The sequence below is a fragment of the Cyphomyrmex costatus genome, unplaced genomic scaffold (genome assembly GCF_001594065.2).
Source record: "Cyphomyrmex costatus isolate MS0001 unplaced genomic scaffold, Ccosl1.0 scaffold51, whole genome shotgun sequence".
Taxonomy (NCBI): domain Eukaryota; kingdom Metazoa; phylum Arthropoda; class Insecta; order Hymenoptera; family Formicidae; genus Cyphomyrmex; species Cyphomyrmex costatus.
The window spans coordinates 1,210,694-1,223,478 of record NW_017279354.1 but is presented as its reverse complement, the minus strand read 5'-3'; the positions used below and the strand labels follow the sequence as shown (position 1 = coordinate 1,223,478).

The following is a 12,785-nucleotide window of genomic DNA, read 5'->3' as shown; positions in this document are numbered from 1 at the left end:
CTCGTTCATTCAGTCACGGACAATGTTACGTGTCGCTTCCTCATATCAATCAATCGCACGTTTCGCAAAACACGTTCCTACTTGTCTCGCAGAATCGTTTCACGAGAACGTCAACGCCGGAGGGTCCGCGCCGCTCCGCCTTTTGCTTTCGTAAGGCCATCGATTCGGTAAAAGATCATTACACTTCACGTGTGCATGTCTCATCAACGACCAGCTTTCACCCGGTAAATGCATACGTCGGTCAGTGCTTTCCATTCGGAGTGCAAGGTCGACGTCAGCCAAAATCCAGCACCTTCTGGCCGAACAGTTTAATTTTTGATGTTGTTGAGATAAAGAGGAAAAATATGAGGAAGTAATAGGTATTCATCTTTATCTCGTAACATTAAATGAATTTCACATGTTACATTTGCTGTTTTAAATCTGCTGCACACACACACACACACACACACACACACACACACACACATGCGATGATAAATTATATGGGCTAAAGAATATAGTATTCAAAATCTTCTCTTATAATTTTCTGAAAGAGATAAAAAGATATCTTGCGAGGTTGAGTTTTAAAGATACACGCAATTTTTTTATTATTAATTCTGTTTAATAAATTATAATGTACGTTAGAATTTTGTCAACTTTTTCATAGTTTGAAATAATGTAAAAATCTGTAGTGAAGTTCAAAAACTTATATTACAGATAAAGAATAAAAATTTTACATTGTGATGAAAGCTTAATACTATCTTAATGCTTTACATTGTTATCTTTTCATATTCCTATCGCAAGAAAAGACATTAATCGTTACATCTTCATTATTATCATGAATAACCGAGAGATTATTTTGACTTGTCAACACTGCCGGGACGTCACACCCACTTTTGGCATTTGTAAGTTGATCTTGCCTAATGCGTTACGAGGATTATGTAAGCGTAATATTGTCTGACGAAGGTGAGAGCAATTTAGTAACCGAGGTCTAAGATAGGTGAGAAAAATGGTTTACGCGCGAGAATCAATGGGCCTTGGGCGTAAACTAGGTCAATGTGATAATAAAATAGTAAGACATAGGCAGAAAATAAACCGCTTTATGAACTTGACACTTTTCTTTGCGATGATATCGCGCGTCGTAACATTTTCTGCTCGGTACATTTTGATTAATTTCAACTCAGTGGCCACAAATACCCTTTCAACGTTCCATTGCTAGAGAACGCTTAATCTAGTTAAAATTAAACGCGTCATAACTATTAACGTGTTTACTTTTGCAGTTTAACAACTCTGGAGAACTTCTATAATCTTCTTAGAACTTTAACATTTCGCTGAAATCTGAAAATTTTTTTTATCAAATTCTTTACTATATGTATATATATTCATTTTTACATAAAAAATTTGAAGTTTGCTTGTCTCGTATCAAATGAGACTAACAAACTCATACACGTTACAGTTCTAATATTTATATTCAAAAATTATATTTTTCTTATATATTATCACGCAAGAGTTAACGTAAAGGATATTTATAATTTCTTCGATTAAAATCGAATACATTTCGAACAAAATCGAAAATGTTTCATTTCATAAGCATAAAATGTTACAATATATTCGACGTATGCACAAATATACTCGTAACAGATATTCTTTGCTCAGAAAGGCGACGATCTGACAGTCATCTAATCGGCCTCGCAACATCTTGCGAGTCACCGTGGCTACAAATTTGGCGAGACTTTCGCGCGTCAGCAGGCGCTTCGCGTACGTATATTCATTCATACTGAACGCGTGCGCGTAAAACGCGCTTTCTCCCCATCTAAGGACATTTGTTTGAAAAACCTCGCGCCAGTTTTTTCCGCGGCTCGTTTCGCGCGCGATCGCCAGATAAATTTTCTATTTATTAAACATACAATCGTGTGTAACGATCCGGCTTCCGGATAAGAGCTCACCACTTGTCGCAGCTGTTGCTGGCAAGTACGCATGTGCACGCATATGCGTGAGCCCTTTATAGGCGTGAAAGTCGTTGATCACGATCAATACTGTATGTAGTTCCATCTATCCATTATTTCAAAGTTTTTTTTTTTAGTGTCAGTTGCAACAGATCCTAATAATGAAAAAATAATCCACCCGTGTGAAGCTGGTCTCCCAATATTAAAAAATCGATTTTTTTTCTTGACGCATTCGTTTGCTCATTGTTTGCTCACGAATGCTCAGTTGGAATTTTCGTTTGCTCATCCTTAGTTCAAAAGATACAAGAAAATTAAGTTTTGGTATCGAATTAAAAAATTGTTTTCTTCATGCATTCGTTTGCTCACAAATCTTTTGAACTAAGGGTGAGCAAACGAAAATTCCAGCTGAGCATTCGTGAGCAAACGATGAGCAAACGAATGCATGAAGAAAAAAATCGATTCTTTAATATTGGGGGGCTAGGGTGAAGTTGGCCCCCCAAAACATAATTTTCGTATATATCTTTCGAACCAAAGGTGAGCAAACGGATATTTCAACTGAGCATTCGTGAGCAAACGATGAGCAAACGAATGCATGAAGAAAAAAATCGATTCTTTAATATTGGGGGGCCAGCTTCACACCGGTAAATAATCTTTGTTTGGTAGGTTATGTTATGCAGCAAAAAGGAAAGCGTGCTTTTACGTAAAATGTTCCAGACATACCGAAAAATAGAAACCAAATCAACAACTTGAAAAATAAGTCTTACTAAGAATAAAATTTTATACTATAATAAATATATCGTCCAACAAAGAGAATGTAAATAAATTTTTTTTCAAGTTATCGATCGGTACATCTGGGACACTGTTACATGAATTGACCTCACCGAAGAGCAACTCTCTTCGGAAAGTTAATATCTTTCTACAGAAAAATATCGGCATACGGACGACCGGATAATAGCCTGCTTTCGGTTCGTCACGCGCGATAGAGCAAACTCCAAGGAGCTTATCGATGGAGTGCAACCGCGGCCGATCGATCCATTATTCACCGCTTCTCAAAACCAAGATCGATACACGATATGATACACAAATCAATGTCGAAACTCAGCGTCTACAAAGACACGATCGATTTGCCATGATATCATCTCTTTTGTGGCGTCGGTACATTTTACACGTGTATGAATCCGATCGATTCTCCTTTCGCGATATCGCACGGATCGATCCACGCGATCTCGGTCGACCGAGCCGGATATAATTGATTTAGACTTCGTCGAAATGCTTTTAACTCTGATTTGCGATGCGTGCTTCTTCACCAGAGTTACGGTGAAATACTTCCTCGAGAGAGCAGCCTAGTAATACTCCCACTCGGTAATTCGCACAGATTGATCTTCATGATCACCGGCCGACTCGTAGATTCGCTGCGCTTATTTCGGATCAGCTGTATTTAATCCACGTGGTACGCGATGGTGAAGTCAGAATGACATGATTGTAGGTCATTGCACTCCGACCGCTCATACAATAATACGGCTGATTATCTCATCGATGTGCGAAACAAAATATTCGTAGAAATACGAAGAAATGCAGAAACACTTTTCAGTTATGATCTGTCAGATAGATTTTTATATATTTAAAAACATCCAATTCATTGAAAGTATAACATCGAATTGTCTCTAAGTTACAAATGACATTTGCAATAATAAAAAAAATGATAAATTTCAAAAGTTTTTCAAATTACTACGTGTATATTGTTATTCATGACAAACATCGTTACGATACATTCAATTGCGTACTCCAACGCGCGCTTTCCAAAGTAATTAACTACGAGTTTATCCCCGTCACGTGACAATCGTTAATTGCTATTCCATTCGTTTACCCACTGTTCCACGGATAGTCGTAGGAATAGCACGGATGCTTTCGTCCAGCATAGCAATGACCATATGTGCGAACGTGTCATAAAAGCCATAATAGTGGCTCGATATATCATATACCATAGATTACCAAGCTAGAATATCAATGAGATGGGGTTAACATATTTTATGTTTCTTACTTTAAACCCTTAAAAATCTAGCAAATATAAGCAATTTTATAATAGTATTATTCAATATGTGCATCTATTTATATATTAATTTAGGCTGTTTTTTTTTTAAGGCCACATAGTGTGTGCTAACATAAGTGTCATTCTTGTCTTCTTGGCTAGAACCAGAATAGGGATAAATATAGAAATAGAACGACGTTTTCGAAAGAAAAGCAGTCCGAGTTTAATATATAAATAGATGCAAATAATAAATAGCGTGATTCTCAGACGCGATAGACAATAATTGCTATATTTGTTCGAATTTAAAGTTTGAGTTAGGAAGTAAATAAAATATGTCAGCGGCTGTCTAAAACAATATACGTATATTATATATCAAACAAACGGTAAACATTAATAACATAGGAAATCCGCGCGCACGAAATCACTAAAAAAACTTTTATAGGACGTGACATTCGAATCGTTCCACTGTGACCATGGAATTCTAAGAAATATTTAAATAGCTACCCTCGTCTCCTCTAACTGACCTCCAGCCTAATCTGACATTTCCGTTTTGAGATCTCCTCTAAATCTCATCGTCTATTGGGAAATTCCCGAGAGAGCGAAAGATGCGACGAGAACTTCAAAAGATAGAAATTGTGAAGAAAAGGAAAATAAGTGCAGAGAGTTAGAGCAAAAAATAGTGTAAAAGTAATTCCTGCGAATCTCTTTAGAACGAGAGTTACGTAAAATGCGACAATCGATAGTAATACAATTTGGCTGAATTCCAATAAGATTAATTGAACTCTCATTGAAATGCCTCGTCACATCTCCGCGCATCCGCGCGTTTGCATAACGCTTCCCGTACGTGCTTTGTATCGTGTAATTCGATGTGTACTCACGCTTTTGCCGTGGCTCGTGCTGTGGTGCGTATGATGCGTGTCGAGTTTCATATTGGCGCAACGATTAAGGGCGTGCAGACGTCGGAAAAGACTCTGCAGCGAGTCGGCCTCGAGGAAAGGGTGGTCCTTGGCTACGCCGGAAACGTCAATCGGAAACTGATAGTCTGAAACACGAAGATAGTGGATCGTCATTCTTCGTTTCACGCGTTCGATTATCACGGGATAGGATAAGGTATCGTGCTTACGCGCGTATTTACGTAAACGAAAAGTACATCGCAGCGATATTTGATCGTCAAAAACGTCCATCATATCAACCGCGTTTGTTTGTTGTAACGGCGCATTCAGAGTCGTTCAATTATTATCGAATGCGCTAAACACGTACAGGTATACGCCATGAATGGCCTAAACCTATGTCCATTTAGTCCATGGGCATTAATCTCCTCGTGAGTTCGAAGAGGGTTCATCGCATTGATTGTGCAGTTGTTGTGCCGCTCAATCTTCTTCTTGTATCTTCTTTTGTACAAAAATTTAAATTCGAATAAAAAAGTAAAAATGCACGTTTCATTTCTGTACGATTATTATTACTCCACTAAATTCTATAATGTCTAAAATTTTTTTTAAATTTCTTAAAACATGTAAATTTAATTGAATTCAACTGAAATGTTATGTTTGTATAAACAAATATGCTAAATGCATATAGAAGTATACTGTGAATGAACCAAATCCATATCCATTTAGTCCAAAGACATTAATCTTCTCGTGAATTCAAAGAAGGCTCATCACATGATGATTGTACCGTTGACATGCCGCTCAATTCTTCTTGTATTTTTTTTTTTTACAATACGTTTACAGTTTGAAATAAAAAAAAGATAGCAACACATATTTTATTTCTATATGACATTATACTAAATTTTATATGTCTAATTATAATTAATTCCTTATATTATCTTGTAAATTTAATTAAAATTCAATCCAATAAGGCATTTTTGTCGAATACGCTAAATGCGTGCAGTACGCTGTGAATGAACCAAATCTATGTCCATTTCGTCCATGAACATTAATCTCCCCGTGAATTCGGAGAAGACCCATCACATGATTATACCGTTGTCGCGCTGTTCAATTCTTTTTGTATTTCTTTCACAAAACGTTTGAATTCAAGATAAAAAAGTAGAAATGCGCGTTTTATTTCTACATAATTTCTACATTATAATATGCTATTAAATTTTATGTCTAAAATTTTTTCTATAATTAATTTCTTATACTATCTTATAAATTTTATTAAAATTCAATTAAATGACGGATTTTTAATATTAAACAGAAATATTTCTTTGTACTTATTTTATCACGAGAGAAAAAAATTAATAAAATTATGTAAAAAAAAAAAAATTGAAATGTAAAACTATACGAAAACTTACAAACTCTCTGTAGCTATGTGGCTATCTTGCGTTGCACACGAAATTTGTTAAATGTTGTGGTATGACTTCGGAAAATAAACGCTATGCTACGTCTCTAGAATTTCTTCGTAAATATGTCATGATCACTGTGATCTTTCGTAAAAGTTCGGAAGATTTCTGTCACGATTTGCGCAACGTTGGCCTAGATCTTCTGAACTAGATCTTGGATCTATAATCTTTAACCGGGATTCGAGAATCGATTCGACCCTTAAAGTAGGACGGTTCTTTAATAAGCAACAGCAAACGTTTTCGTGGGACCAACAATTTAATTTCTCATGAAAGAGTGTATGTACGTTAGTTATATCGAAAATATTATTCCACCTCATTTATCCGTTCGCAAAAAATACCAAAGAGAGAGGGCATTGCCGTAATGCTCCATTAAGGAAATTAGAGTTTCTCGTAAACAAGCTTGGTAATTAAAACAAATTCCGTCTACTGTGGGAACTATAAGTGCGCGTATTTCAGCCGCGTTTATTTTCACTTATTAAAGCGTAAAGATGATTAATGACTTCGAGCAGTCTCTAATGTTACTTGATAGCGAATAAATTAACCGGTTATCTATCGACGTTGTACACTTATTCGCTCCTTCTTCGAAACGCTTAAACGCGCATTCGTATTTTCCAATCGTTAACATTTCTTCACGCCGTGCTAGAAGTTTTTGCAGTAACCGAGTAACGTACTTCGAATACGATAAACGTGTTGTCTAACGACTATAAACTGCCGTAGCAATTTTCATCTCAGGTTCACATTATCATTCACCGCATACGGTGATTTGACATATACTGAATGCGAAACACGCAAAAATTCTCACCGAGAAATTTATTGAGCTTTCCGAGGTTATATAAAAGTGTAAAATATGTATCTCGAGACTAAGATATGGCAAGCAGTTCCGCATCCCAATAAAGAGTGTCAATCGATGAGAATACAGAATGACGCTTGTGTCAATGTTATTCGATGAAGAATGATTTGATTCATTGCACACATGTGCATATCTTTATATTTATATCTTTCGCCAGCTACGCATCACAAGTCGATATACTTCCTACCGTTCGCTAAGGATTTTATGATGTTATCGATAGATTCGAGTTAATGATCGGCGTTCGCTTCCTGGATATACTAGTTACAAACTAATCATGTTTTATTGGGAAACTCACAGACCATGTATACGTTGCTCGTCTGACGAATCAATTAACATGTGAACTTTCACTCGTCGGCATCACGATAATGACCAGCAGCAAATACCGATCTGTTTGTTTGCTGCTGTAAAAAAAAAAATGGTTGCTATTGACGCATGTTAATCCTGTAATGGCAAGGTGGATTTTCAGACAGCAACCTCGGAGAAGCGAGGTCGGATTTGAATCCAGTCTTTTTCATCTAATAAAATATAGGTAAAAGAAAGTAAATAATAACACATAGTCTATGTTTAATATTGAGTAATAAAATGTCTTTTCATCTATTTATTTTTATTTACAGAAAAAATACAATACTTTACTAATTGACTTCAAATAATTGCAATAAGACAACAAACTGTTTGACTGACGAAGTCGTAAGTCACACCCTGACCTTGCCATTAAGGGATTGAGTAAATCTCGTCTGCCTTGTGGAAGATATTTTATGTTTCTCTTTTTCGTTCCGTCCTTTCCCATTCTCATTTTTCACACACATCTTCTTTACCAAGGTCAAAAAAAGGATCAATTTTATAATGGCAACTCGTTGTCGTTCGCGAGACAGAAAAATTCACTCGGCGAACGACTTGATAAATTTATCTGGCGGCGTATCGGGCCAAGAATGGCGATGTGATCGATCGGGATCACATCCTTAATTTATCACGCCGATCGTCAGACACGACACCCACATTCGGTCGCGTCGCTGGAATTCCACGAAGGATCGGTCGAGGAGATCCTCCGTGGACACGACCCGCGGTAATATCCTTGCGAGGATCACGTATGTGCGCGTGTGTGGCCCGCGTGTGTGCACGCGAGTCGCGTGATTCCCGTATATACGTGTTCGATGAGCGGTATCAGTATCGGTATTTATATCGTGCCTTGCGCCGACCGACTCGGGTTCAACTGGGTCAATTAGCTACTATTCATAGTGCGCTTCGATCGCGAGAACTCGTCTGAGTTATGATCAATCGTACACTTTGCACGTGGTACCATGCACGTATATATACGTACGTTTGTACCTAAACACGCACGCACGTGTGCGTGCATAAATTCTCGCGTTCGCCAGATCTGCCGACGTATTAGAGCTGTCAGTTTAGAGCTGATAGTTTCAAAGCTTTTACAATCATGTATTCGATATTACTCGAATGTATAATATGATCTCGAAAAGAAATCATCTCTTTTAAACATGTATAGATGTTAACGAATGTTTTACGGTGACTTTGTGGTAGTTTATTTCAAATCATTTTTCCTGATTGTTCCGCGTAAAATTCACGAGAATTTGTGAGTACAAGTTTATATTTTCAGTATAAGATACGTTTAAAGAGAGTTGCACAATCGCGTTGCCGCAACGAAGGGAACGTGTTTATATATATGATAGTTTAAGAGAATCGACCTTATCGTTTACCAAGCTGTAGCATTTCTTCTTCCCACTTTTGGCATCTGGGTCGCTGTGGCGGTTACGTCGCTCGGAATCCGTTTGTAGGCTGCGGCAGTGGACCGAGCCGCGCAGTCCGCACGCACAAATTAAATTAAAGTTTTATAAAGCCACTTGTCTCCCACGCGCATTGCAAAAAGTGAAAGTCCCATACCGTCTCATATAAGTCCCTCTCACGCCTAGTATCCTAATTGCTCACGCCAGTGTTATGTAATTATATTATCGATACCACTGCTACGGCTGTTAGTATTAGGTAATTGAAGTGAATGTGTTGATATAATACGATAAATATCGATCGATCGTCCTTAACCCTTAATAAACGTTGCCAGCATAAATACTTATAGTCACGCAATACGCCGCGCCGCCTTTCCTCACGTGATTTTTATATTAAAGAAACTTTAAAGAAGGTATGTGTCGAAGTTTTAAATTCTAAGCTTTTAAGTTGTATTAAAATATTACAATAAAAAAATACATTTTGTGATATTAAAAATAATTTAAAAATTGATTTTACGAAATTAAATGTGTTGTTTTCCAATACTGAAATATGTATCTAATTGTATTTAAAAGAAAACATTGCTATAACCAGGCCAGCGCATCAACGAACCTAGTGGTTTGAATAGCAACCGTTGTTCGCCAGATGCCTTCGTATATACATGAGGGGCATCAGCTGTTCGCGTCGTGAATTCTTCGAGGGCGTAAATGCAACTTTGCAGTTAGGACGGCCCGCTGGCCGGTTTCGTGCCATTCCTCTTCCCGTTTTTGGCATGTGGGTCGCTGCATCGCGCGTCGCAATGTCTCCTGTCCGGCTGCATTGCGCCGTGACATGTTTATGGGAGCCACGACTCGAGCAACGGTCAGCTCTACTGACTCACCGTGCGAAACCTAACATCGTTCGAGATTCACGTTTCTAACGAGTCAAATAGGCGCACGTATGTACACGTATACATGTACACTTGTATACCACACGCACGACGACTCTGATCAACAAATCAAATGGGAGGCGCGCAAACGTGTTCGCCGGTATTAATTTATCACGACGATTAAACGCCCGAGTCAGCTTGCGGAGAATTAAGGCTGTATTTCGACCCCTTTAGCGAGGTGCTCCGCGCTGGAATCGGTGCGATTCTCGAACGAGCGGTATAACATTTTTCCGACCAGTACCTTCTTTTTCATTTTCGAATACCTAATTAAAGGCCTTATGGATTATTGAATCGCAGTTCGAAGGAAAATTTGTCGGAGAGTTGGCGAGAGCTAATGATTATCTCTCACACAATCACGTTGTGTCGAGAGGTTATTATTAACGATAATGAAACAATTATTAATTTCGAACTCGCGCGGAAATATTTAAATCAAGCTCTCCGAGCTGCGTTAGGGCATGTATAAATCGCGCGAATAAATGCACAGATGACATGAACACTTGGATTATGTTCATATGGCATTTATTCATACAGAAAAAATCAAAATTCTCAATAAAAAAATAATTTAATGTAAGTATTATATTATAAGCAGCACATATTCAATAATTTTAATGTTCAATGTTAATTATCTTATTGTTAGTGATTAATACAAGAAATGTATTCTCTCCGTTTATGTAATAACTAATTTTTAAATTAATTAAATTAATATTTTTTTAAAGAAGATCAATTTTCAATTCTAAATCAAGTGTTTTTTTTTTTTGCGAGTCATGCAAATATGTATGGAAGTAAATAGAGAATGGATTAGATAAAAATAATCTGAAGTAGCTGCGCCGTGTTATCTGTGCAAACTCAGAAATTCCTGGCGCTATGCGTCAGCGATGAAAGAATGCAACCCTTGATACTGTATCGTATCCGTCGCGTTCACGACATTTGCCCCCGCGAGGGTTGCGGTGACGCCAACGAGACGCGGCAATGTCTGCCTCATTATTACAAAACTGATGATAAATCCGTAATCACGAGTAAATAATCAAACGAGTGCAGGCGAGCGCACGAACAAACGTTTTAAACGCGCGCGATTGCAATCACACGCGCTGTGGCTCGATTCGTACAAAAAATTATTGCATTTCACGATCGCGATACGAACATTATGCGATCATATTCGCGAATTTGTTTACGACTAATCGTTGTGTAAAATGATACCAGCCTTGCTATTTTTTTTTGCGAAATTTGATTTCTCCGCCAGCACAGCATTTTAAACACAATGACGCAAATATGTTTATATGTGCATAGTACAGTACATGCATTAAACTGCGCATAAAAACTGCATCAACATATCTTTCTGCAAACTGCGATGATATTCGCAAAACTGTGAAAATAAATTTAGCAATATTTTTAGTTAAATTGTAATAAAAATTCGCTAGAATAACACGATGTCGAAAATTGTGATTATATCGAATAACAAAATCTGTGGATAATTGATTGTATTTTGCTTTAATACTGTTTAATTTTATTCCACTATACAGAGTTTATTAAAATAATTATGAATGAGTTATGGAACGGTACTCTCGCAGAATTGCGAAGCTGTGTGTATATCGAAAATTCATCAATTATATCGTAACACTATTATAAGGGTTGCATCTATCGTTTGCGGAGATATTAAATTTGTGAACGTTATTATACGCGCTACAATTGTTATTATGTTACGATATAAATTGTATGTCAAATGCTATTGTAGAATATTGTATTGTTTATCGTGAAAACATCACTTTTAATGAAATGTCACTCTATTAATGTACGCTATCAAATAACGTCCCACATTCAATCAAATCAAATTAAAAAATAAAAAATTAATGACTAGACACAGTCAGGAATAGATTTATCTACATAAAGCAAATTGAATCGTATTCTATTTATTATAAAAACATAATAAAAAGTGTAAAAATAAATTCAAAATTATACATATGTGTAATATATATATTTTTTTAATCATCATAAATTCAAATAATAGAAACTAATAATAATAATATTATCAAATAAATAAAAAAGAGTCCGATATGATCGAGACTAGATCTTAATGCCTAATAATATTTATACATAAATTTTAAATATATCTTTCAGTTATACAAACTGCGCGTCAATTACTGTCGGATTTTGAAACGCAATTATAAACTGAAGCTGAAATAATATCACAAATTAAATTAGTTAATAATTGATTAGTTTTATCAGATAATTATTAATTTCTAAGTTACGATTTCAGTAGTCTTATTTTATTCTTTTTATTGAATTATTATTTAAAAAATTTTATATTTTCTCTCTGCAATTACATTTTTTGCTTAATTTTTAACCTGAATTCACGCGATAATTCGTGATTAGGTAATAGGTTCGATCTCATCTCGTTTCCGATAAATTATCTTTTCCCACGATCATGTTATGTTACATTTAAAACTGGATTCGTGTAACAGCATCGAAGTATACGCCATGAATTTTGATACGCGTTTACGTAATGGTCGAGAGGAGGCTCGAATCGCGCAGACGTTATATCAGTATATGGAAGGATCTTCGTCGCAGGATAGTCGATGTCGATACTAAACGAAGGACGAGCGTTTTTATTTGCAGTCGGACTATAATTACGCCCACGTATCGCAGCGTTATGACATAAGATTGTCCTTTTAGATACGGGTGACTTCACTCGCGATTATTACGCCGCGGGCAAACTAATTATCGTGATTTTTGCGTGGTTTGCTGCGGCAGGATGATACGTATCAATGGGCGTTCACTCCTACGTGAAAATACGAGCGCACACGGACTATTTTCCGTAATCTTTTCCAACGTAACTTTTTTAATTAGACGTGCGTGACGTTTGCGCGACGTCCTGTCGTTCTCACAATTCATAATACTACATTGTTCCATTCGATATTATTCAGAATTATTTTTAATTAATTTGAAATTCAAAATATATATTATTAATAAAATAAATGATT

General features: G+C 36.6%; 1 protein-coding gene across 1 annotated transcript in view; it reads right to left on the bottom strand.

Moving 5' to 3' along the window:
- Positions 1-12,785, bottom strand: part of cv-c (RhoGTPase activating protein) — a 206,906-nt gene that overhangs the window by 18,848 nt on the left and 175,273 nt on the right. The window contains exon 9 of the mRNA XM_018545992.1: positions 4,833-4,996. Within this exon, the coding sequence (XP_018401494.1) occupies positions 4,833-4,996 (164 nt within the window). The remainder of the gene's footprint in view (positions 1-4,832; positions 4,997-12,785) is intronic.